The sequence below is a fragment of the Hemiscyllium ocellatum genome, chromosome 9, assembly GCF_020745735.1.
Source record: "Hemiscyllium ocellatum isolate sHemOce1 chromosome 9, sHemOce1.pat.X.cur, whole genome shotgun sequence".
NCBI lineage: Eukaryota > Metazoa > Chordata > Chondrichthyes > Orectolobiformes > Hemiscylliidae > Hemiscyllium > Hemiscyllium ocellatum.
The window spans coordinates 35,900,751-35,928,026 of record NC_083409.1 but is presented as its reverse complement, the minus strand read 5'-3'; the positions used below and the strand labels follow the sequence as shown (position 1 = coordinate 35,928,026).

General features: G+C 40.1%; 1 protein-coding gene across 1 annotated transcript in view; it reads left to right on the top strand.

The window, feature by feature from the left end:
• Positions 1–16,344, top strand: part of tsen15 (TSEN15 tRNA splicing endonuclease subunit) — a 64,798-nt gene extending 48,454 nt beyond the window's left edge. Inside the window, exon 4 of the mRNA XM_060829675.1 lies at positions 15,410–16,344. Within this exon, the coding sequence (XP_060685658.1) occupies positions 15,410–15,599 (190 nt within the window). The 3' untranslated portion in view covers positions 15,600–16,344. The remainder of the gene's footprint in view (positions 1–15,409) is intronic.
• The last annotated feature ends 10,932 nt before the right edge of the window (positions 16,345–27,276 follow it).

Sequence of the window (27,276 nt, the reverse complement as noted above, 5' to 3'; positions counted from 1 at the left end):
ACCAGTGCTGGAAAGTGGGATTAGAATGGGTGGCTGGTTTATTCGGCCAGTGCAGAGACAATGGGATGAATGGCCATTTAGTATTTTAGCACGTTATGATGTTCTATATTTCCTGCTTAGCATAGTGCATATTGAGAGGGGGAAGTTTGCTGGTGGGAAAACTGTGCTTCCTGGAATACAATCATATTTTTATTTAAAATTAAACTGGATTCTGATGTTTGTATTTTCCAGACACAATGGGCTGAATGGCCTTTTCTATGCTGTGCGTTTCCTATGATCTTAGTTTAACTTGCATTGGAGAAGTAACTCTGCTTAAAATAAAACCATGATCTGATTGAATGCGCACATTTCAACTGTGAAATCTTTATCATTAACCTGAAGTATTTGGAACAATTATCAATGTGAACAAGCCGTTAATCATTTTGGAGTAAAAACTGTATAAGAAATGTTTGATTAATGAGTACGACTGAGTGATGGCTTAAGCAAATGCAGAAACTTGCCTCTTGACCTGCCCCAGTGAAATGTGTTTATTGCTAATTATCCCATATGGTTTTTGTCCATGCAAAATTCAACAAAGGATGCCTTTTCTAAATATCCTGAAATTTATCACGGGTCCATTGTCTTCATCACTGCACTTGTGTACTGGGCTATGACATGTTGTTGCCAAAATGTTTGCAGTACAGAAACGGACCGTCCACATTGGTCTATAGATATTTTAACTTATTGTGGTTCTGTTTGCCAAGCTGGGAATTTGTGTTGCAGACATTTCGTCCCCTGTCTAGGTGACATCCTCAGTGCTTGGGAGCCTCCTGTGAAGCACTTCTGTGATCTTTCCTCTGCCATTTGTCGTAGTTTGAATCTCCCGTTTCCGGTTGTCAGTTCCAGCTGTCCGTTGCAGTGGTCGATATATTGGGTCCAGGTCGATGTGCCTATTGATTTGAATCTGTGGATGAGTGCCGTGCCTCTAGGAATTCCCTGACTGTTCTCTGTTTGGCTTGTCCTATAATAGTAGTGTTGTCCTAGTCAAATTCATGTTGCTTTTCATCTGCGTGTGTGGCTACTAAGGATAACTGGTCATGTCGTTTCGTGGCTAGTTGGTGTTCATGAATACAGATCGTTAGCTGTCTTCCTGTTTGTCCTATGTAGTGTTTTGTGCAGTGCTTGCATAGAATTTTATACACTACATTGGTTTTGCTCATGCTGGGTATTGGGTCCTTCGTTCTGGTGAGTTTTTGTCTGAGAGTGGCTGTTGGTTTGTGTGCTGTTATGAGTCCTAGTGGTCGCAGTAGTCTGGCTGTCAGTTCGGAAATGCTCTTGATGTATGGTAGTGTGGCTAGTCCTTTGGGTTGCGGCATGTCCTCGTTCCGTTGTCTTTCCTTTGGGCATCTGTTGATGAAATTGCGCGGGTATCCGTTTTTGACGAATACATTGTATAGGTGTTCTTCTTCCTTTTGCAGTTCTGGTGTACTGCAGTGTGTTGTGGCCCTTTTTGAATAGTGTCTTGATGCAACTTCTTTTGTGTGTTGGGGTGGTTGCTTTCGTAGTTCAGGACTTGGTCTGTGTGTGTGGCTTTCCTGTATACCTTTGTGGTGAATTCAACATATCCTTTCTCCCTCTCATGCTTAACTAGATTCCCCTTAAGTGTGTCTATGCTGTTTGTCTGAAATACATACGCAGTCTCTCACTATCTCAGCTACTCGTGACGGCAGATAGTTCTTCTGGCTCAAGTTTCACTAAATTATTGAAATTTTATGAAGTACTTCACATTGTGGTGTTCTATATTTCCTGCTTTTTAGCATAGTGCATATTACGAGGGGGAAGTTTGCTGGTGAGGGAATTGCACTTTCTGGAATATGATAATATTTTTATTTAAAGTTAGACTGGATTCTGATGTTTGTAATTTTCAGTAGTGTTAGGCAAAGATTAAATGAGTAAGCAAAACAAGCCAGAAGCCAAGTTCACTGCTCTGAACAAAATATTGCAATTTGATCAAAGGGGTGTTGATATGTAAGTGACTTTAATTGAATTCCTGAGAAGAAAAGTGAGAAAAAAAGTTTAATGTAACAAAACTAAACAAAGTAAGAGGCAAATTTACATCTCATTGAAGATAGAAGCAGAACTTCTTCAAGGTGGGCATTCCTGGAAGAGCAGTAGCAGTGAATGAAATACCAAAGCAAAAGGAAAGCATTCAATTTGAAGCAAGTCGAAGTAGGTTAATTTCCTGTTATTTGAGAAAAATCTTCTTTGTTTTATTATAATTTAATGCTGCCCCATTCTTTAATTAGGTACCTTTTCTACCTCAAACTGTATATTTAGCATAACTCTGTTTGTGGCTGGGTAATGGCAATGGCAAGCTTGTATATCTTTTATATCAATGATTTGAGTTCAGTTGTTCTGCATCTCCAGGGCTGGTAAATAGAAACAGAGAAGATAGGAGCAGGAGAAGGCCATTCAGCCCTTCAAGTCTGCTTCACCATTCAACATGATTATGGCTGATCGCACAGCTCAATAGCCTAATCCTGCTTTGTCCCCATAACCTTTGATTCCATTCGCCCCAAGTGCTACATCCAGCCACCTCTTGAATACATTCAATGTTTTGGAATCAACTACTTTCTGTGGTAATGAATTCCACAGGCTCACCATTCCGTGGGTGAAGAAATGTCTCCTCATCTCCGTCCTAAACGGTCCACCCTGAATCCTCAGATTGTGACCCCCTGGTTCTGGACACACCCACCACCCTCCCTGCATCTATCTATTCTACTTGTGTTAGAATTTTCTCAGTCTCTGTGACATTCCCCCTTCACTTGTCTGAATTCCAGTGAAAACAGTCCTAATCTTGTCAACCTCTCCTCATATATCAGTCCTGGAATCAGCCTGGTAAACCTATGCTGCACTCACATGAGAGTAAGAGCATCCTTCCTCAGAAAAGGAGATCAAAACTACACACAATATTCTTCTAGTTGTGGCCTCATTAAGGCCCTGTATAACTGCAACACATCCCTGCTCCTGTACTCAAAATCTCTCACAATAAAGGCCAACATACCATTTGCCTTCTTTACCGTCTGCTGCACCTGCATGCTCCCCTTCAGCGACTGGTGCACCAGGACACCCAGGTCCCACTGCACGCTCCCCTTTCCCAATTTACCACCATTCAGGTAGTAATCTGTCTTGTTTTTGCTCCCAAATTGAATAACCTCACATTTATCCAAGTTATACTGCATCTGCCATTGATTTTCCCACTCACCCATCCTTCATGCTGAAGGATCTCTGTGTCCTCATCACAGTTCACTGTCCCACCCAAATTGGTATCATCTGCAAACTTTGAGATGCTACATTTTGTTCCTTCGTCCAAATCATTAATGTATATTAGTGAATAGCTGGGGTCCCAGCACCGATCCCTTTGGCACCTCACTGCCTGCCAATTTGAAAATGACCCATTGATTCCTGCTGTTTGTTTCGTCTCTGCCAACCAGTTTTCTAAACATCTCAATACATTTTCCCCAATCCCATGCACTTTAATCTTGCACAATAATCTTTTACATGGGACTTTGTCAAACATTTTCTGAAAGTCCAAATATACCACATTGACTGGCTCCCCCTTGTCAACTCTACTAGTTACATTTTCATAGAATTCTTCTAACAGATTTGTCAAGCATGATTTCCCCTTCATAAATCCACGCTAACTCGCTCTGATCCTGCCACTGCTTTCTAAATGTTCTGCTATAAATTTCTTAATAATGTTTTCAAGAATTTTCCCCACTACTGATGTTAGGCTTACTGGTCTATAATTCCCTGTTTTCTCTTTCTCTTCCTTTTTTGAATATTGGAGTGACATTAGCTACTCTCCAATCTACAGCGAGCTGTTCCAGAGTCTATAGAATCCTGCAAAAGACCACCAATGCACCCTCTATTTCTAGAGCCACTCCCTTAATTATTCTGGGATGTAGTTTATAAGGCCCTGGGGACTTATCTGCCTTCAATACCATCAAGTTTCCCAGCACTATTTCTCTCTCTATTGATCTCCCTCAGTTCTTCCCGCTCACTAAATCTTGTATCTGATTTGTGTCCTTTTTGGGAAGACAGATACAAAATATGTATTCAGTTGCTCAGCCATTTCTTTATCCTCTATTATACATTCCCCCATTTCTGCCTGTAGGGCAACTGCATTTGTCTTCACTAATCTTTCTCTTCACATACCTGTAGAAATTCTCAGTGTCAGTCCTTACGTTCCCTATTTTTGTACTGTATTATCCCATCCTTAATCAAACCCTTGGTTCTTTGCTGAATTTTAAACTGTTTCCAATCCTCAGACCTATTATTTTTCTTGGCCAATCTGTATGCTTCTTCCTTGGACTGGATGCTATCTTTCATTTCCTTTGTAAGCCATGGATTGGCCCTCTAACCCATTTTGCTTTTGTGCCAGACAGGAATAAACAGTTTTTTGCAGATTCCCTTTGCATTCCTTGCAAGCTTACCATTACCTATCCACTGTCATCCCTCTAAGTAACTCTCCCCAATCTATCAAAGCCAACTCCCACCTTTATATCTTCATAGTTTCTTTTATTAAAATTCATCATCCTAGTCTCTGAATCAACTACCTCACTCTCCACTTTGATTAAAAAAAAAATTCTGTCATGTATGGTCGCTCATCCCCAAGGGGTCTCACACAGCGAGATTGGCAAAGATTCATCTCTCATTACATAGTACCCAGTCTAAGATGGTCTGCTCTTTCGATGGTTCCTCTACATATTGGTCAAGAAAACCATCCTGTATCCTCTCCAGGAATTCGTCCTCTATGGCATTGTGGCTAATTTGATTTGCCCAATCTATATTTTGTGCAAAATATAACCCACAATCACTGATATTCCCATCTCACATGCATCTCTGATTCCCTGTTTAATGCCATTCCCAACATCACCACTGCAATTTGGGGATCTATATATTTCTCAACTCTGCCATACAGACTCCACATTGTCAGAGCTAATATCCTTTCTCATTAATGTGTTCATTTCAGCCAGCAGTTCCACTCCTCCACCTTTTCCTTTTTGCCTGTCCTTCCTAAATACTGAATATCTTGGGACATTCAGTTCCCATCCAGGTCACCCTGCAGTCATGTCTCTGTAATCCCAGTTATGTCATACCAGTTTACATCTATCTACACAATTAGTTCATCCACTTTATTGTAAATGCTCTGCACATCATGGCACAAAGCCTTTAAGCTTGTCTTTTTAATACTATCTAGTTCCCAATATTTTTCTCCGTAACCCTGTTTGAATTTTGTCCTTGGTTTCTCTGCCTAACACGTTTCTTATTCCCTTTTCTACTTTTTAGATTTTGTCCTGTTCTGACTCTTTTCATATTCACAATTTAAACCAAAACCTTGGACACAATTTTTATTAATGAATTAAAGAAGTCTGTTGCACTATATGCCTTTAAATCAGTTTTACTGTTAAGCACAATGAACACAGCACAGCGCAGGAAGAGGCCCTTCGGACCACAAAGACTTACCGACACATGATGCTATTCTGAACTAAAAACCATGTGCCTGAATGTTGCCTGTACCATTCCATTCCTGACCTATTTATGTAACTGTCAAGATGTCTCTTAAATATTGCTCTTAAACATCTCCACCACCACCTCTGATAACACATTCCAAGTACTTATCATCCTCTGTGTAAAACAAGACCTCTCTCATCTTCTTTATACCTGTACCCTTACACTTTAAACCTATGTCCCTAGTAATTGGCATTTCTCCTCTGGGAAACAGACTCTGACTATCCATTCCATCTGTGTCCATTATCGTTTTGCGAATTTCTGTCAGGTCGTCTTTATTCTTCAATGTTCAAGTGAAAATGAACAAAGTTTGTCCAATCTTTCCTCATAGCCAACTTCCTGGTAAAACTTTTGTGTATCCTCTCCAAAGCCTGGCAGCCAGAACTGTACACAATATTCCAAATGTGGCATAACTATAAGGTTCTATACAGCTGCAACATCAATTGCCAATTTCTATATTCCAGGCCGTGACTGTTGATGGCAAGCATGCCAAATGCTTTTTTGACCAGCTTATCCACTTGTGTTGCCATATTTTTCATGTAAAGCCATATTTTCCTCTTTTTTTTTTAAAGTGTATGACTTCTGAGAATGCAATTTGATTTGTTAGATGGGGATAAAATATCAGCTAACCATAGTGCACTTACAAGAATGATTAGTTGGTGCCTTAGATGAATGTGCTATGCATAGTCGTGTTATAAATATCCAAATCTATTAACAGTTTGTCATTATGTTACGGTCTTCAAAATTTGGCATTCAGCAAAGTACATTTTACCAACCAGATTATGGAGAAATGAGGAAGTTCTGCAGAGGAGGCATCTGTATGAATTGATTTCTAGTTAAAAGACAGGAAACATTGGGCCATAGCATTTTCCTATCAGTATCTTCTAGAACACTCAAAAAATCAGAAATTGCTACTCTTCCTTTTGAGGTTCCCTATAAAATATTTATTTACTTGTGAACAAGGTTCTTGACGTTTAACACTGGCTAAAATTTCACTTGTGGGTCTCTACCTCTCCTGCCTCCTTTAAGTCATTCCTTCAAAATTGGCTTCTTGATCAACTTTCTGATCAATTGTTCTAGTCACCTAGTTATTCTGATAGCCAAAGAGTCATTGGAGCAGTGTTTACTGCATTTACACATTGAGATCATGTGGAAACTTGGCACAACTGACTCTGGAAATTGCCCTACAAATTGAGGTTTCCACTGGGCAATTCCCTGCAGCTGGAACCGTCTAAAAAGTTAGAGAATTTAGAAGTTTCTGACTCACTTGAGCTTAATGGTTACTGAGGAAAAGTTACAAGATTAAGAATCTACTCTATTAAACTGCCTCCATCCCAATGATTTACCAATGGTTTCCAAACTATACCCTCAAAACTGACTGAACAGCCAACTGACACCTCCAAACTGTCTAAGCTCTCAAGCATTTATCTGGCAATCTATCAAGTCATATCCACCTTGTGCCATTTATTCTTCTTTATCCTGACACAATGTCCCCTTACTGCTTACTTATCTCATACACTTACCTTTTCTCAGTTATTGTGAAATCGCCTTTGGGGTCTTTAGTTCCTGAACTTTGGAAGCAAGTGATATAAGAAAGGGTACTTTGTAGCCTACAATGTGGTCTGAAACGGAGTCCAGACATTGGTCCATACATGGTGATATGTCCAGAAATATGGAAGTGAATGTATCAACGTAATTGCTAAAATAAGTAACGTGTGTTACTAATGTGGCAAGAAATTGACTTGCGTAGCATTTCTTATGATGTTACAGAAGACTTCCACTGCTCTCTCTGTCCCTGTGGTCGTTTCCCTTTATGCTTGTCCAACATTATAGGTGTACATGGTCCCACCATCTACATCTGCTAGAAGCCTATCACCAGCCATGATTCTAACATTAACATACCAAACCAAGTTTTACTTATGCCTATCTCATTTAATGCATCATGCTGGTGTTGCATTCTTAAGTGAAACACCGCTTTTCCATCTAAATTTGTTTGCATTATGCTTTAATTCTAACGTGTTTTTCACTAACATCTGTCTAAATATGATTTATTTCTACAGATTTCAAATCTGCAGTAAATTTAAAAGCAATTGCCTTTCCCAGATATTTGCAGCTGACAGCATAAAGATAGGATGTAAACGGGGGAAGATTTATGATCAGCCAGTTTGGTTGCACAGTGAGCAATCCACTTCCAAGGTTTTGGTTTTGACTTCAGAAGGTAACTCTCTCACAAAACAGATTCACAATTGGAAGTTGTGCTGTGCAGAATACAGTGAGAGTTTATGTTCCTTTCAGTGTCATGTTTCCAGTTGGAGGCACTGCATCCTGCATTCTTAATTGATATTTAAATCTGATCTGTGATACTGGATCAGATCATTTTCAGGAAAGTAGTTGAAAGCTATTCATTCTTTTAACTTCTGCAAAACTATTCTGTGAATCGCTACATTGTATGATTTTTTTAATGTTGCACTTTTTTTTCACCCTCTTTGATTGCGATCTTTGTTTATTTTTCCCAACTCTGAGGTTCTCTGTATAACGCTGTTTAGAATTCTTAGAACATTGTGATTACACTGAGACTTTTATTTTCTCATCAACCTGTTTGTGGATATTACTGTACACCTTCTGGGACTTGAACTCAGTTCTCCTGGTTCAGAGGTTGGGACCACGACATCACAGGACCCTCTGTTGACATCTCGTCTTTTAAAGTCATTTTACAAGATCAGGTTTTGTTTATTTAACAGGTTTTGAGTTGAAATCAATCATGCTTTTAAACCTCTCTCAGTTTTCTCTTCAAGTAAAATCTGAAAACTGTAACAATGAGACTGAGCTTACAGTGGAAGGACATCCAAGGGTGTCTGCCATTAGTTAGACTTGGTCTTGTATGGTGAAATCTTAAAGTTTTTTAGCAAGGCAAGCTGCTGGAAGCGGAAGCAAGGGTAACTGGACTGATGCATAAGGAAAGCAACTGAGTCTCCTTCATCTGATTATGAAATGAAAGGGAAATGTAAATTAGAGTGGGGAAATCCAACATCAAATTAGGTACAGAAAAGACAGGGGAAAAGGAAAATATTGGAGAAAGGATCAAGTAGAATTGATAGAATCATTTATTGTCATGTGTATTCAATATAAAATAGTGAAAAGTGTGCACTATCACCATGCATCAATGCCATTCACATTGACTTAAAATAAAATAAAGAAAGTAAAGAAAGATAACTTGAGAGTTCCAGCCCGCTGCTATAGTTCTGCTCTACACAAGCTCACACCATGCCACCACTAGAGTACCACAGAGAAATAAAATCATGTTTAATACTTTTTTAAAAGCCCAATAATAATTAATTCCTGAAGAAATGAAACTCCATACTTGTAATAATTAATCTTCTGTGGCAGAGTTTGCCAGTATTAAACACTTACTACATTGTTAAAACGGTTGGATTAGCCCAGCCAAGTTTCATATTTATTACAATGCTGTAGCAACTTCGGTGCACAGCCATGATGAGCTAGACAGTGAGAGGCTGTTTTATTAAGTTAATGGCAGAATGACAAATGTTAAACTGTAACTATTGGATATTTAACCTTCCATCTGCTCCCTTACCTCAGCCTGCGAGTGCCACTATATCAGCCACTGTACCAGCCACTATATTACTTTGATAGTAACATCTGGGGCAATATTTCACATGGGACCCTGAGAAAGACATTAAATTGGCTAAGGAAACGTGTCATAACTTTGTGAATCTTTGTGATTTAACTGTCAGTTTTTACTATTATTTTATACAAATATATGTAATACTCTGTGCCAAGCAGCTTGAATTTGGAAGGAAAAGCACTGCTTTCACTGGTATTAAAATTATTACAGTACTATCCTTTGTTAACAATTTTCAAAGGAAAGAAATAGTTTACTTTAGCTTGGACCAGTTGGCTGTCCTCCTCTCACTCTGTGCCAATGTTCATATCTAAGCCGTAGCTATACAAGAGGAAATTATGCTGTTAAAGTACAGCAAACTTTTTATTAACTGATATCTACAGGACCAGAAGTGTGCCAATTGATCAAATATTTCGGATAATCAACCGGTCCACATAATCAATGTAAAAACATACACAAGTCATGGAAACTTAATGCAGAGATATGTACATCACTGTTATACAACAGATAATGATGCAACTTTGCCTTAAATAAAACTATTGACCGAGAGCAATCTCATTTGCACCCTCAACTGTCTATTTGGACATTGTGTAGATTGAGGAGAAATTGACTTGAAATTGAACAACTATTGCTATTTCAGGTGGCCATTTGATTGAACAAGTGTATTTACATTGAGGTAAATAAAAGACTATAATAATTGGACAGAATCATACAGTAAACTTTGTGGTATTTGATCTGTTTAACCTTTGCCGGTTTGTTGAGAGTGCCGGTTCGTAAGGTGTCGGTTAAAACAAAGTTTACTGTAGTAACGGAATTACATTCCACCTCCGTTTGTAATCTTGTGGCTCAGCAGCATATCTTTCACTATAACATTACCATCAAACAGGAAACTGGCCCTGGGTTTTATTGGGGAATGTAAAAGAGCGTGTCAGGAGCAGTACTAGGCATACATGAAACAGATGGTGAAACTACTGTTGGTGATCCAACAGAGCTTCTATCAAAGTTTCATAGCCTGAACACATCTAGTCATAGATGGTGGTTGACGATTAAACAACAATGATGGTGCAACCCAGTGTATTGTTGCAAATAGCAAAATTGAAGTATTTGCAGCCATTGTCAACAGAGAAATTCCCAATGAATGTTCCATACTAGATGTGATATTGAGGCACTGTTTCAATAATTGTGACATTCTGGGGAGCTCAGGTGGAGGCCATAATGGGTCATCCACTCAGTACTCCTGGCTGCGAATACCTCAGCCTTGTCTGTTTTATTGACATGCTGGACACCTGTATCATTTGAGAATGGAGATGTTTGTGGACATTTCTGACTCCAGTTGGCTGTTTAATTATCTATCCCCATTCACCACTGGGTGAATACTGTAGGACTGCTGCGCTTCATTGGTTGTGGGATTGCATAGCTCTGTCCATTGTGTACTGATGTCACTGTTCGCCATGCATCTAATCCTGTGTTGTAGCTTCATTAAGTTGGCACCTCATTTTATCTTTACCTGATGATGTTCATGCCATGCTTTTCTGCATTTCTCTCTGAATTCGAGTCAATCCAGTGGCTTGGTAGTAATGGCAGAGGGAGAGATATGCCAGGTCATGAGATTCCAAATTGTGGTTCAAAGCATTTTTGCTGCTGCATCACAGTGTCTCAGGGATACCTAGTTGTGAGTTGCTAGATATGTTCTGAATTTAGCCCACTTACTATGGTTGTAATGTCACAAAATAATAGAGGACATTCTCAGTATTAAGAAAGGTCTTTGTCTTCATAAAGTATTATGTTATGGCCACTCTGACATACTGTCATGAAGAGTTGCAACTATGACAAGAAGATTGGTGAGGTTTCAGTCATTCCCTTACCATCTGGTGTAGATGCAGTCTGGCAAATACATCCTCCAGGACTTGGCCATTTCGCTCAGCAATGGTGCTACTGCACTGCTGTAGGTAATGAGCATTGAGGTTCCCTACTCAGAGTATGTTCTAGACACCTGACACAAATTGTGTTCAACATGGAGGATTGTATGGAATGAATGTCCTACATGTGGTTGAAAGGAATGTTATTTAATAAAAGTTGACACTTTTTTCCATATACAGGGATATAAAGTGATTAAAGCTGAACACTTTGAGTAGCACCTTAAAATGAGGAGAGGGAGCAGGAGAGAATCCCAGACCTTTGAACGTGGACAATTGAAAACATGGTGATGGTGGAACACTTGAAAATTGGGAATATTAATGTGGCCAGAATTGGAACAGCATGCATGTCCTAGGCAGTTGTATGACTGGGAATGGTGCTAGGATTGGGAATATTGAGGCCTTGCAATATTTTAAAAGCTTGAGTTAGACATGTAAAGGTGAGGTTCTGTGGAACAGGGAACCCATATCAGTTATAGAGCACCACTCTAATGGGTGAAGTTGACCTCGTATATGTTAGGATATTTTGGCTGAATTCAAGTTTATAGAGGAAGGAAGAGGGGATAGCAGCCTGGAAATACTCAAGTATAGATGTAGTGAAAGAATCATTGATTGAGGAATTTATCAATAGGTACGTTGAGACAGGATAGAGGCAGTGATACTATGGAAGTGGAAGCAGGCTGTTATGTGGCTCAAAGGTTATCTCTTAGTCAAATACAATTACACAGTTGCTAATGGTCTGGTTCAGCTTCATACAGTATCAGGGTGAGTGATGGAGCCAGTGGCTAGGGAATGGGAGAGACCGCCAATGCTGTTTGACGACTCACTCTTGCATGTTGATTGTCTGCTTGCACAGATTGTTACAAAACATTCAGTTTTTCTTTGGCCATGTTCTGAGATGGGTTGGGGGGCTGGAAGCTGGCTAGGATGGGGTGGGGAGTGATTTGGAGAGATAACACTCTGTGTGATATCGCGGATTGGTTTTAAAGGGAGTTGGAGAAGAAATATCCAGCTTTTTTTGCTTTTGAATTTTTTTTTTCTGTGTTTTACCTCTAATGAGAGATTAAATGCTCACAAGGTTTTGTGATGGGAGTAGGGATGATTGTCATGGGAGAGAGATGCGAGGTTAAAGCTGAAGTCATAATGCTGCATCCACCAAATCACAGACTGGTCCAGTTGACCTTTCACTGACTCTAACTTTGTAAATTAGAGAATGATGTCATGGGTTTGAAATTAGGAGCAATTTTGCTTGTTAAAACTTCGTGATTTCAACTCATCCTGAAACTTGGAAGTGTTTATTTTTGCTCTACCTTGCATGGAAAGTAATGAAGGAGTTCAAATATTTCCTTTCAAAATCCTGTTGCCATTATGACCATGTTATCTCAAACTTCAAATGGCAGTTTGTTAATTTACCCTGAGTTCTGGATGCCAATCGCACTCAGGCCAGAGAAAGTCTCCTCTTCCTACAAGGCTTAGAAAGATGGCTTTCATTTTACAGTGGCTGCAGTTTGATAGCTTAAAGTCACTTAAAATGTTGCACCAAAGCAAAATACTGGAAACCTAATAGAAAAGCTAAATACTCGAAACAGAGGGCCAACACTTCAGGCCTGTGATCTTTCCTTCCGTTGTTGCTGGAAGATCAAGAGATAAGCAGCTACCAGGGAAAGAAGACCTGTAAGGTTGAAGATGGGAATGAAGTACTAATCGATACGTCGGTGATGAACTAGAAATTAGGCCATGGGAATGGTCATACCATGGCAGCAGTAGTTGCTGACTTGAAGTTAGCAAAACAGACTGCTAATGAGATTATGAGAATTCTTTCCATTTAATCTATATTCTACCTGAAAAGGTGTACTTGACCAGACTTTTATTGCATCATCCATTATTGAACCCTCACTTTTTGTGATGATCAAAGGCCACTTTGGATAATACAATGCCACCTCATTATTTTGATGTGTCTCTTTCATCACCCGGATTATAATTAGATTTTCAAATGGCTTTTGATTAGGTATTATGTCATGACCTATTAAGTAAGTTCAGAGTGATATGGGGTGATCAGTGTGAGAGACCTATCCAATATTACGAGAGAGTTTGATACAACAGAAAGCTTTTCCATATGTGGGAGAACTAAACTGGGACCAGCAAATATAAACCAATAAGTAACTCAGGGGCACTGTTCCCTGAAAGTCTGTGCATGATAGGATCCCTACAGTGTGAGAGCAGGCCATTAGGCCTATTGAATCCACAACAATTTTCCAAAGAGCACCCTACCCACCTACCCTATCCCTCTACCTCTGCATTTCTGATAGCTAATCCACCTAGCCTTTACATTATGGGCAGTTTAGCCTGGTCAATCAACCTAACTTGCACATGTTTGGACTTTGGAAGGAAACTGGAGCACCCGCAGGAACCCCACGCAGACGCAGGGAGAATGCGCAAACTCCACATGGACAGTGGCCTGAGGCTGGAACTGAACCCGACCCTTAGCGCGGTGAGGCAGCAGTGCTAACCGCTGTGCCGTCCCGATGGTGATCAGCATGCTGATGCTGTTTGCAGCATTGGCTTCTGGTTCTGCTGTGAGCACCACTACGCACCTCAGAGGTCTGTCTAGAAGGAAACTCAACTCAGCAGGAATGTGCTCACCCAGGCAATGGTTAAGATACTCAACTTGCTACTGTAAGGTGTAGTTGAGGTTACTATGATTTATGCTTACAGTTACAGGTTATATAAGAACTTGAGATAGCAAAGTATTGCATTAATATGCTAATAAAATGAGGTGAAGATGGGTAGAAGGAGGTTTATGTGGAGCATAAAAACTACCATGGTCCATTTAGACTGGTCAATTTTTGTGCTGTAATTTCTCTACCAATTCAAAGCTTGTGCTTGCTTAATTTTGGGCCAATACCAATTGCAGCAGATGGACATTTACATGTCAAAAGATGCTAATATTTGATATCAAATTAGATGATACATTTCATCACTGAGCAGCCATCTGGTGCATCGTATTTTAATGGCAGGCATTCTGGGCTAATTGTTCATGCAGTTCAGTACCGATGACTGTAACGGTAAGGTCTTTTTAAACTAACACAAAACGTGAAGACTGTGAGTCTGTTGAGTGCTCCAAGAAAAGAAATCTTTGTATGTTTCTTAAAAAAAAAGCTTGTCCCTGCTTTTGGGAGTTAGGGCAAAAAGAAACCAAACATGGTCAAGAGGAGGTAGATTTTGAGGACAGTCTTGTAGATGGAATTGAAGGATTTGCAAGAAGGAGTTACCCATTTGACCTGGAAGAGATTTTGATTAATATTAAGTTGTTATGAAGATAACTTTAGTATACAAAAGGATTAAATCTGAAAATCGGAGCAATGCATCGGAAATATTGGTTAGGGTAAAGAATCATTTCCCTGAACTGTGCATTCCTGCACTGAATCAGTGGGTATTGTCCAGCACAGTATTTCAGCCTTTACTGTCTGAACGTTGAATTCATAGGATCCAAGCTAAATAGTGGCTACCATAGCTCTGTACCCAGGATACCGTTTTACATTCAAAGTTCAGAATTTGACTGACAGCTTGACAAGCCATTCACAATGCAGAGAGCTGGGGAGAGTTGATTAATCATATTGCTTTCTGTCTTAAATATGTACTTTGACTCTTTCATTCTCATTTTTTCTCTCTTTCTCTCTAATGAATGGAATGAGAAATGGGTGTCTTATGCTCCAAAGTTAGGGCTCACCAGTTTATATTATTGACTTATGAAATGAGGTAGATGCAGATTAACAAGCAAAGTTTGAATCTCAGGACAAAAGCTGTAATCTGTTCACATAAAGAGAGCCAAAAAATGGTTTTACTTTACAGCTGGCACCATCTCTGAACAATAGACAAAGTCACATGACAAGCAAGATAAGAAAGTCAAGAACACATTAGAGACTATATAGTTAATGATAGATTTTCAGTTTTGCACATCTACCATTTTATAAGCTATTTGTCACAAATGCCTTTCCAATGTCATGTCCAAGGACTCTTACATAGTGCCGCACAATCAGGCCTTAGTAAGAAATGGAAGTTGGTTTTCCTTCTTTGAAACCACTGAACGTTTCTTCAACCTAGGCTGAAATGTATTTTATTCATTTTAAACTGAATAATCAATTCATGTGTATCTAATTTTAGTTTATGAAAAATATATGCATCTAGACAGTCATACCTTTTGAGGGTCAAACACAATTCTTTTAAAAATCTAAGCTTGTGTAATTCCATGCAATCATAAAAACTGTAACCATTGACAATTGTTAATTTTTGTTTTTAGGATTCGACAAATTATGGAGTGTATCTGTGACCAAAGTAAAAAGGAATTCACGCTGGCCATTGTTGACTCAGATTCTACAGTAGTGTATTATCAATTTACAAATGGCTTTGTTATACCAGACCCACCGGACAGTGTTGAAGAGGTGGACAGCAGACAGAGCAGAAAGAGACCGAAGAAGTTTCGGAGATGACTACCGTTCATCTTCAATGCTAAAACTGTTGTGGATTTCTTTTTCCCTGTGGAGAATAATGAGTTAAATATCTGCAAGCCCAAAAACTCAAATACAGTCAACTGATACAATATAGTTATGTCTTGTATTTACGTGTGTCTCATGTCTTGCTTGTTGCTTTCATTATGATGATATCATTCTGTAATGGCCATTACAGTCTTAATTTTAGTTCCATATATAAGTTGCAAGAGTATGACAGGTCTGACATACTATAGTAGTGTTGACATATTTTAAATATATGTTTGAATTAAATTTGAAAAATCTAAAAATTGCATTTATTTCTTTTTTTATTGCTATGCTTATGTGTTGCCTTTTCTCTGCCCAGAGAAATTCCATACATGCCTCCTTGAGCAATGTTGGAAGAACTTTCTGCTTTTGCTCTCACTGATGAGCTGAGTCTGACTTTCAAAGAGGCGAGATGTTATATCATAAATCTGCAGCATCCGAAGAAAATAAAGCTGCTGAAAGGACAATAAATGCAGTTCTGACAAAGTTGAGTTTTCCTTTCTGATGTGACGGCCTGTGCATGGATTTGTGCCTCATCACATCCACTAAACCATCTGATTAGGAATGATAAATCAGTGTGGACGCAATTTCAATCTGTATTGCCTTAATTTATCACAAGCTTAAGCAGATTGAGTTAAGAACAAGTGGGTAGCAGTGCTCCGAAAGCTAGTGCTTCCACATTAAATCTGTTCGACTATAACCTGGTGTCGTGTGATTTTTGACCTCCATTAAAACCAGCTCGGATTTTGAGCACTAAGACAAGTTGCTATGCCATACAAAAGTAAAACAGGATTGCTTTTGTTTGTGATTGGGTTAAATGATGTCCAAAAGAAGCTATCCTCCTCCTAGTCATTCTTGTTTAGGATAAATGGATTGTGAAACATGAGAATAAAGAAGAGGAAATAAAATACACAAAGACTATAAGCATTTGGATTATATTTAATGCCTTCTAAAAGACCAGGCTTGGATGTGCTTCTCTTAAATGGAACAGATCTGATTTTTTTTTTACAGGAGGACAACATTGATTTTGTGGCCTGTAATTCGAAACTACTTTTCCATCAGACATTATAACAATTTGATCATATTTCTCACATTTGTTCAGCAAGGGTGTCAATGTTGCTGTCAGGAGATTGTCATATTCCACAGTCTTTACAAACTTACAGTTTTAATACCGAATCTAACGTTAGTGGAAGCATGTAAACATCACCCAATGATTTTGACCTGCTGTGAATCTAGATTTTAAGACCCACGCCTTCTGAATAGTTGAAGACCAGATTACTTGCTTGTTCCAACAGAACAATGACTGGTAATTGCTCAGAGGTTGAGACAAAGAGTCGGAGAACACAGAGAGGTCACATTTGTGAATGGTTAGCCAGAAACTATTAGAGTAGAAAGGCCAAGTATTGAAATTGGAACCCGATCCCCAATACCTCACACTGACTCCACTGTGCACTGCTGACAATGTCTCTTCCCCACAGACACCCAATACCCTCCTCAAAAACAGAAATGTGACAAACTCCACAACAGACACCCTAGCCCATCCCCTCACCTGCCATCTGAGCCCCACTACACCTCTCTGGTACCCTACTTAGCCAACCATTTTACCTCCCTGCCACCCCACCCATCTAACAACAACTGCACCTGCTGTGTTGTCCTCTTTGCTTACATTAGATTAGATTACTTACAGTGTGGAAGTCCAACAAGTCCACACCGACCCGCCAAAGCGCAACCCACCCATACCCTTACATTTACCCCTTACTTAACACTTAGCATGGCCAATTTACCTGACCCGCACATCTTTGGACTGTGGGAGGAAACCGGAGCACCCGGAGGAAATTCACGCAGACAAGGGGAGAACGTGCAAACTCCACACAGTCAGTTGCCTGAGGCGGGAATTGAACCCGGGTCTCTGGTGCTGTGAGGCAGCAGTGCTAACCACCGTGCCGCCCACGAGAGTAAATTAGACGCTTGGTAGCTGCCAACGTGGATTTGGGATCTGTAAATGGTGGAATATGGCAGCTAAGGCCCCCAAAAGGCGATGTAGTTTAAGCAGCATGCTGTCTACGTGGTTTGCTGGACTGCTTTTGGTTATGAAGGGCTTTGGAAGTATGGCCAGAAAGCCCCCGTAAAGGTAAATGGGCGACTTTGTTTGATCTGGATGAGAAATAAGATTTTCAACCCAGCGTGAAAGATTCAGTCCAAAGGGACAAAGATTTACATTGGGCTTTTCAGCGTCTTTTTTTTTCATTGAAGAAGAGTTTTGCAGTATAGTGCTTCTTGCTAACTTATATCCTGTTTGCAGCAGTGATGATCAAATCGCTACAAACAATAATGTTGAGATGAAACAAAATTAGCAGTGGAAATTATGCTTTTCTATTAGTCAATAACACCACAAAACAAAAACAAACACTGCGGGAATTATTCTGAATATGGAAAATTCGCATGCTAATACAGAGGGAGCTTACCAACTTTTATTTTAACTTCTGTGTGCAAATAGACAACAAACTTGTCACTTCATTTCATCTGAACTAATTATATTTGTTGTCATACCAGTGTACTGTGTTAAGTACAGGAGGCCATTATTGCAATAAATAAATTCACTGATCACTGAGTATATAAGAGTGAGGGAGACTTCACCAGAGTGCGACTGAAACAGAGTAAGTAACTGTAAGTTTGGTGCAGAGGGGGAAAGAGGCACTTTGATTATTACTTGTAATAAATCTTAATTAGTCTCGAGAGCAAGAGGTGACCATGAGAGTAAGTAAAGCACAGATTCAGCAAACATTGATGAATCATACAGTATAGAAGAGATCCTTCTTAAGAAGGTGTGCAGGATGCTTGCCTTTATCAGTCATGGCATAGATTATAAGAACAGGGAAGTCATCACGTTGCTACCACCAAAAATACATATTACTTACACTAGTGCCATTTTCCCACACTAGGCCCGTAGCTTGGAATGTTAATGACATTTCAAATGCTCATCCAACTACTTTTTAAAGGTTATGAGGTTTCTTGCCTCAATTACCCACCCTAAGGTGGAGCACTCTAGACTCATATCACCCTCTAGGTAATAAAGATTTTCTTTCTCAAAGATCCTCTAGACGTCTTGCCTTTCACCTTAATGTTATGCCCCCTTGTTATTGATCCTCCAACTATGGGGGGAGGGGGCAGCTACTGTCCATCCACTCTGTCCATTTCCTCATAATCTCATACATTTGCATCAGGCCCATTCTCAGTTTCTCTGTTCCAAAAATAACCAACCAAGCTTATACAGTCATCTTCCTTCATTGAATGCTCCATCTCAGGTAACATTGTGGTGATTCTCTTTGGCATCCCCTTCAGTTTAACCACATCCTTGCTATAAGGTGTTGTCCAGAACTGCACACAGCCCTCCAAGTGTTACTGAACCAAAGTTCTATACAGCTCCAACGTAACCTCCCTGCTCTTATAATCTGTACCGGCACTGATAAAGGCAAGCAATCTGTATGCCTTCTTGACCACCCTATTATCCTTTTCTGCAGCTTTCAGGGATCTGTCGACAATCAATCCAAGATCCCTCTGTTCCTGAGTCTCCTAGTGTCCTGCTATTCTCCCTTGTCTTGTTTGCACTTCCAAAGTGCACCACATCACGTTTGTCAGGGTTAAAGTCCATCTGACCAATCCACATATATCTTCCCGTAACCTTATGCCTTCCTTCTCATTGTAAACCACCTGGCCAATCTTTGTGTCACCCCCAAATTTACTATTCTTCTTACATTGTCCTGTCATTTACATAAATGATTTGGATGCGAACACAAGAGGTGTAGTTAGTAAGTTTGCAGATGACAGCACAATTGGAAGTGTAGTGGACAGCGAAGAGGGATACGTCAGATTACAACAGGATCTTGACCAGATGGGCCAATGGGCTGAGAAGTGGCAGATGGAGTTTAATTCAGACAAATGCGAGGTGCTGCATTTTGGGAAAGCAAATCTTAGCAGGACTTACACACTTAGTGGTAAGGTCCGAGGGAGTGTTGCTGAACAAAGAGACCTTGGAGTACAGGTTCATAGCTCCTTGAAAGGGGAGTCACAGGTAGATAGGATAGTGAAGAAGGCATTTGGTATGCTTTCCTTTATTGGTCAGAGTATTGAGTACATGAGTTGGCAGTCATGTTGTATCTGTACAGGGCATTGACTAGGCCACTGTTGGAATATTGCATGCAATTCCGGTCTCCTCATTATCGGAAAGATGTTGTGAAATTTGAAAGTGTTCAGAAAAGATTTACAAGGATGTTGCCAGGGTTGGAGGATCTGAGCTATAGGGAGAGGCTGAACAGGCTGGGGCTGTTTTCCCTGGAGTGTCGGAGGCTGAGGGATGACCTTATACTGGTTTACAAAATTATGAGAGGCATGGATAGGATAAATAGACAAAGTCTTTTCCCTGGGGTCGGGGAGTCCAGAACTAGAGGGCATTGGTTTAGGGTGAGAGGAGAAAGATATAAAAGAGACCTGAGGGGCAACATTTGCACACAGAGGATAGTTTGTGTATGGAATGAGCTGCCAGAGGATGTGGTGGAGGCTGGTACAATGGCAATATTTAAGTGGCATTTAGATGGGTATATGAATAGGAAGGGTTTGGAGGAATATGGACCGGGTGCTGGCAGGTGGAACTAGATTGGGTTGGGATATCTGGTTGGCATGGACGGGTTGGACCGAAGGGTCTGTTTCCATGCTGTGCATCTGTATGACTCTATGACTATATCATTCATAAATATCTCAAACAATAAAAGGACCCGGCACTGATCTCTGAGTTACGCCACTGCACACCAGGAGCCAGTCATACAAACATCTTTCTACCACATTCTCTCTCCTCTATCACTAAGCCAGTTTTGGATCCGTCTGCTTGGGTCTCCTCAAGATTTGTACTAACAGCTGGAGCCACTTCTGGTTATGTACTCTCTCAGCAAATACAAATCAAAGTAAGTTGAAACTAGGGAACTTTCTTAGGTTATGATCTGATGAAGTAAATGGATTTTATGGCCTTTCAGAGGTCACTTTTGCTTTGAAATAATTTAGATTTAACTCTCCAAACAATCTCTCCAGACTGTGACTGTCACTATCACAAGTAGTGCAGACGCCATATGTGCAGTTCAGCAAGTTAACCTTTTGTTCAGATCATAACTTTTTAGCAGTTAATTTCTTAAAACACCATGCCCAAACCTTTTAAATGTAATAGCCTTGCACTTCCCATACATTCATCCCATTTTGTAGAGTTAAACATTAATTCCTAAAATTAAAAGAAAACGCACTAACATAAATGGACCCTGAACTATGACTTGGAGGTGCCAGTGTTGGACTAGGGTGGGCAAGGTTAAAAACCACACGACACCAGGTTATAGTCCAACAGGTTTATTTGGAAGTACTAGCTTTTGGAGTACCGCTCCTTCATCAGTACGCTGAACTAGATATTCAAAAATTCTCTTCTTACAAAGTACAAATTCCTAAATCTCCATGTTCTTTGGTGAAATGTTTTCTCTTTATTTTAGCCATCATAATTTGCACATCCGCAGTCAATCTCAACCTTCCTGGTTGTAGTGAAAGGAACTGTAGTTTTTCTTGCGTGTCCTCAACAATAAGCCTCTCACACTCAGTATCATCATAATGAATCTTTTCTGTGATATCTAAATGGCATTTCAGCTTTATTAAAGTAGCCTGACTAGAATGAAACATAAAGATACAGGGTGACCTAAATAATGACACGTATAACTTCAGCCTGGGAACTAAAAACCAGTATGATTACCCTGCTGTTGTTCTTTAATAGCTGATGAAATGTAAGCTACAAAATCAGTTGAGTTGTCCTCTCACTTCTAAAGATTTATTTCTGTGAAAATCCACATTTACCTGCTTGCTAAATCCTTTTCAAGTCTGAACTTTCATTCTTTCTACCAAAATTAATCACCTTACACCAAATTTAATTTCCATTTACCAATCATTGGGTCTTGAAATAGTTTACCCTTTTCCATTAATCCCCTTCTTCAATTTTATCTCACCCGCAGATTTTAGTATTAAATGTCATCATTTTCATGTCTAGATCATATAGTGAGAACCTTATATCCCTCCAGGCTGGAAAACACCCTTTTATCTCTACCCTAAATCTTTTCTGTACTCTAGTCAGTCAGTTTCCTATTTCTGTGTGGTCAAATTCCTTTTAACATCATGTAAGTAACACACCAACAAGCTCCTTAGTGGCATCAATATCTTGAAAATTGATAGACACAACATCAACTGCAGACATATTATTTCCCAAGTTCAGTTAAATTCCATGGATGTAGACTGACTTTTACAAAGTTATGTAAGTGTGTCTGTAATTACCCCATGCTATCCAAGTCACTATTCATTTTCTTTATCCCTGTGTGCCCTCTGGAGGATTGTCCACCACAATCATAGGCCTATCAGTTTATAGTTACCAGGGTTCTCCCTTTCCTTTGTACAGAGATACTGTTCATTCTCCAGTCTTCTGGGGAAGTTGAGGAGATTAGACATGAAAATAGTGCCCTTCCTGGCTTTGCTGTTTCAGATGTTGTGAATTATGATGCAGCTTTTGAGTCCTTGAGGAGCAATGCTCTAGATTCTGTCATGAGCACTTTAGTCTTGTGTGCAGAGTGTGTAAACTGAAAATGTGTACAGCTTCTTTATCATATTTTAGTTCTTGAGTGTACCAATGAAAATACAATATGCAGCAAAGCTTTAGTCTTAAAGAAGATCATGATTGTTTTCCTATGCAACTAATTCAGCAAGTCCCCAAGTCTCAGACTATCTTTGTTTATTCCGTATCAGTTTGGGGAAGCTGAGCAAAAGTGTGGTCGGTATCATCGGCTATTTTGAATCAATGTTATTTTTTCTTCTAGACCATTTTAACCCTCAATGTTAAAATCAGATGATAGTAGTTAAAAATTTATCCTCTATAATTTGCCGTTATCATGAGTTGGAGCGCCATGGCATTAGATCCAGCATGCCTCCTTTCCAGTTAGTTTAGAAATAAACTAATCCAAGAAGTAACATTTTAGAAATTACTCTCTCCTCTAACCCTTTTCTCTAATATCATTCCAAACGATATTTGGGCATTTAACGTCCCATTAGTTTGCACATCTCGTTAATTTCCCTGCTCCTCTATCTATCTGCAAACTTCTTCTCTTCAGTTAATAATCTGATTATCTTTGAATGCCAAGATTGAATCAGTCTCCCTCACACTCACAGACATTGCATACCAAATCCTAACCACTTGCTGTATGAAAAAACTTTTCTTGTGGCACCATTTTGCTGGTCCCCAAAATTCTTTCTCTTTATACCAGCCCTCATGATATTGAAAACCTCTACCGTATCTTAAAATCCCTATAGTGTGGAAGCAGGCCATTTGGCCCATCAAGTGCTAACCAACCCACAGAAGGGCATTCCACCCCTCTGCCCTGTCCCTGTAACCCAACATTTCCATGGCTAATCTGGCTAGCCTGGATAGCCAATCCACCGAACATGCACATCTTTGGACTGTGGGAGGAAACCGGAGCACATAGTGGAAACCCACACAGACACGGGGAGAATTACAAACTCCACACAGACAGTCACCTGAAATTGAAATTGAAGGCAGGTCCCTGATGCCGTGAGGCAACATTGCTAACCACCATGCTGCCATCTTCTCGAAATTCCCAAAGACCAACTCCAGTGTCACCAATCAATCCGTTAACTTCACGTCTCTCATCCTTGAAGCTCATCTTGTAATCTTTCCTGCATTTGCTCCAATGTGTTTATATCCTTGCTTTAGTACGGTGCCCAGAATTAAATGGAATATTCCAGTTGTGGCAGAACTAGTGCTTTATAAAGTTTCACTTGCTTCATGCTATCAATAATAAAGTTCAGTCTCCTCTGTGGCTTATTACTGCTGAAAATGTGTTGCTGGAAAAGTGCAGCAGGTCAGGCAGCATCCAAGGAGCAGGAGAATCGACGTTTCGGGCATGATCCCTTCTTCAGGAACCTGAAGAAGATCTCATGCCTGAAACGTTGATTCTCCTGCTCCCTGGATGCTGCCTGACCTGCTGCGCTTTTCCTGCAACACATTTTCAGCCCTGATCTCCAGCATCTGCAGTCCTCACTTCCTCTGTGGCTTATTAACCATGTTGTCAACCTGTCCGGCCATCTTTAATAGTACATTTACATACACACATGGTCCATCTGCTTCCAGAGCTCCTTTAGAATTGTGTCCTTTATATTAAATGCCTTTTTTTCTTGTCATTCCTACTGAAATGAATCACTCCACACTTCATAGAATCATGGAGTTATAGAGATGTACAGCACGGAAACAGACCCTTTGATCCAACTCGTCCATGCCAACCAGATATCCAACCCAACCTAGTCCCACCCACCAATCTCCCTCCAAACTCTTCCTATTCACATACCCGTCCAGATGCCTTTTAAATGTTGCAATTGTACCAGCCTCCACCACTTCCTCTGGCAGCTCATTCCATACATTACCATACTCTGCATTAAAAAGTTTCCCCTTAGGTCTCTTTTTATATCTTTCCTCTCTCACTCTTCTTAAAGCAACACAATAAACCTCAGGGAAGACAATGGGACAAGTCATTGGCCTGACAATTCCAGGAGGTGATGAATTGTAGTGGGGGGGCGGGAGTGGGGGGGGGGGGCGTTTGAGACAATAATACAGGTGAGCCTGCAGCAGGAGGCAGCAGAGTGTGCCTGAGATCACACCCTGGATATATTATGCCCCACACTGGCGCCACTTACTGTTGGAGTGATTGAAGAACAGGCTGTTGTCAGAAAAGCACACATCTGTATATAGATATATTCTGGTCAACCCTACAGCTGAGGAAATCACAGAGAGTTTGACTGATTTCAGTTCATGCAGCCCTAGGTCTGGGCTTTACTGACCTGCCAATAATGAGAAAAGCCTTCATAAACTTCTTTAGGTGCCATCTTCCTTCCCTCCTTGCCCAGTCACTAGCGGTGAATTGCATCCCTTCCTGTAACACAAACCGATAGCATACTTGTAGTACTTGGGTTATGTACTTATTCCTGGAGTCCTTTGTTGGAAAACTCTACTCAGTCCAGACATTCCGATCTGTACAGCTATAAATCTCAAAGGAACTGACAACTAGATTAGGTCATTCAGCCTCTCAAAACTATTCTATAATTCAAGGCAGTTTACAGCATTATCTACATTTTGCCTGCCTTTGGAGCACAAACCTTACCTAACAAAAAATTATTCATCTGTAATGATGCTAAGCATGGGTTAACTCTGAATGAGGCTACAACTTACTAAAGATTCTCCAATATTCAATTGGGCCACTGACCTTCATTGAGGACCAGTAGTGCAGCTCTGCATGGACAGGACCCCGGAACTCTTTCTAACCCCGTTGTGTTGAGCAAGGTCAAAAAAAGTCAATCAGTCTGTTTGGTTCCTAACTCTTAATTCACCCCAACCTGGAGCAGCTGTCTCAGTGTCATTGGCTGCACTGACTCAGCAAAAGGTAAAACCCTCTTCGCAACACGTAAGAAACTTTTATAAATCAAATGTAATTGTGATTGCCTCCAACTATAAAGAAGACGTTAAAGTGATGAGTCAGCATGGGGAAAATGGAGGAAAATGCAATGCGCATAACATTTCCTTTAATCCGCTGCATTCACTTTGGACTGCAGAGGGAGCTATTGCTGCACAATTTAGGATTTAACATGATGTTCCTGGAGTTCAATGTTTGACAACAGGAGAAACCTTGTGGTCAGTTTGGCCTTATAGCATATGGCTCTAGTTCCGATTCAAAATTGAGATCACATAAAAACACGATCTAAATGATGAACTGAGAGAAACGAGGTGTGACACCCATTAATGGTGCCTTTAAATTTGGAGTTAAATTTATACAGTACTTACTCTGAAGTTAACTTAAGGTTAACATATTTGTTTTACATGGTTTGGACCTGGATAGCTTTGAATAACGTAACATAGTGATATCTGAAAGTGATGGTACTGCAGTGTAATGTGGGACATAATGAATGACATGTGGACCATAGACAATCTGGCTTGATGGTCATTCGATCCAACTAAAGAGAGGTACTTAATAAGATGGTGAACAGGTGAAGAGATACCTGTTAGGAGGCTCAGTCTGGCTTGTTTCTCCATTTCCCTGACTCTCTCCAGAGCTGATTTGATCGCAAAATGGTGGAGGCCTGAATCCAGACTGGTTTAATTGGGAGGGATGTTGATAAGGGGGTGGGACAAATTATGAATGTTAGAAAAGTCAACATCAAATCAATTCAGACTGGTCCTATGCAAGTGTCTGTACCCTCCCCTCCATCAGTCACAAAGCTTTCAGCCACTCGCCTACCTTCCAGTATTGTATCCCTCCATCTCTTTGCCTCAATTAGCTTCTCCAATTCAAACCTACCCATTAGATTGTGCTTGAGAGACCATCCCTTTACTCTCTGCTGCTACCTGTTCAATCAATTCTATTCAGTGAGAAATGTTGTACAATTGTTGTCAAATCATTCAGAATGATTCATTGCAAACGTTTTTTCAATTTTCCAACTTTTCCAATGTTTGCTGTCTGAGTTTGCAAATCCCCTTACTGGAAGGTCAGGGTACTCCATAGATAAAACTGTAGCATGTCACAGTCATAATAACAGTGTGAACATTTTGCTTTAAATTGAAAATCTCTACAGAATAAATTCAATCCTCAACCCTACATTGCATGAATTAAGAAAAACAAATTCTTTGGAAATGACATCGCCTAAAATAGATGTGTTCAAATGTATTTTTTCCTCTCCTCGTTGGCAAAGTGAACAGCTGGATGTGACACTCTCTAGCCTCTTGGAAAGATTAGCTGGGTGACTCATTCAGCACTGACCCTTCCCCATGTAAGGAAACATCTGCTCTTTATGATGACTCTTTCCTCAGTAGAGTTTGGAAGTTCACAATATGGGAAAATGACATGAACATACATCCTACCATTCTTGTGTACAGCCATAAGTAACAGTTTTAAATATAGGACATACCATTGGCAGAATACGCTGTTGTTCATGCATATTATAACCTAAGATCGCAGGGATATAAGCTCAACTCTATAAAATCAGAATTAAGGGAATAAATGTGCATTGACGTAGAGTCCATATTGATATCTCTTTTCCTCGTAAAACAATTAGCATTTCCCATCTTGGCTCTTATAAAAGCAAAATACAGCAGATACTGTAAACAGAATGTGCTTGAGAAACTCAGCAGGTCTGGTATCATCTGTAGAGAGAGAAACAGTTAACATTTTGAATTCAGTGTGTTCTGAAGAAGAGTTTTATCTAAATTGAAGTGTTAGTCTGTTTCTCTCTCCACGGATACCGCCATGCCTGCTGACTTTCTCCAGCACTCTCTGTTTTTATCCCACCTTGGCTCTTTCCTTGGTACTCCCCCCACTTCCAATTCTTCATGTCTGCTGTACTGGGGACTCCATTGGTCTAGCCATGCAATATAATTCTCTGGTTGGACCACGTTAGGCACTAGCAAAACATTCATGTGTAAATACCGAGGTAAATCACCCTTTATTCCAGCATCATCCTGGACATGGACAATACATCACTCAATTTTCCTGTTGTCCAAACT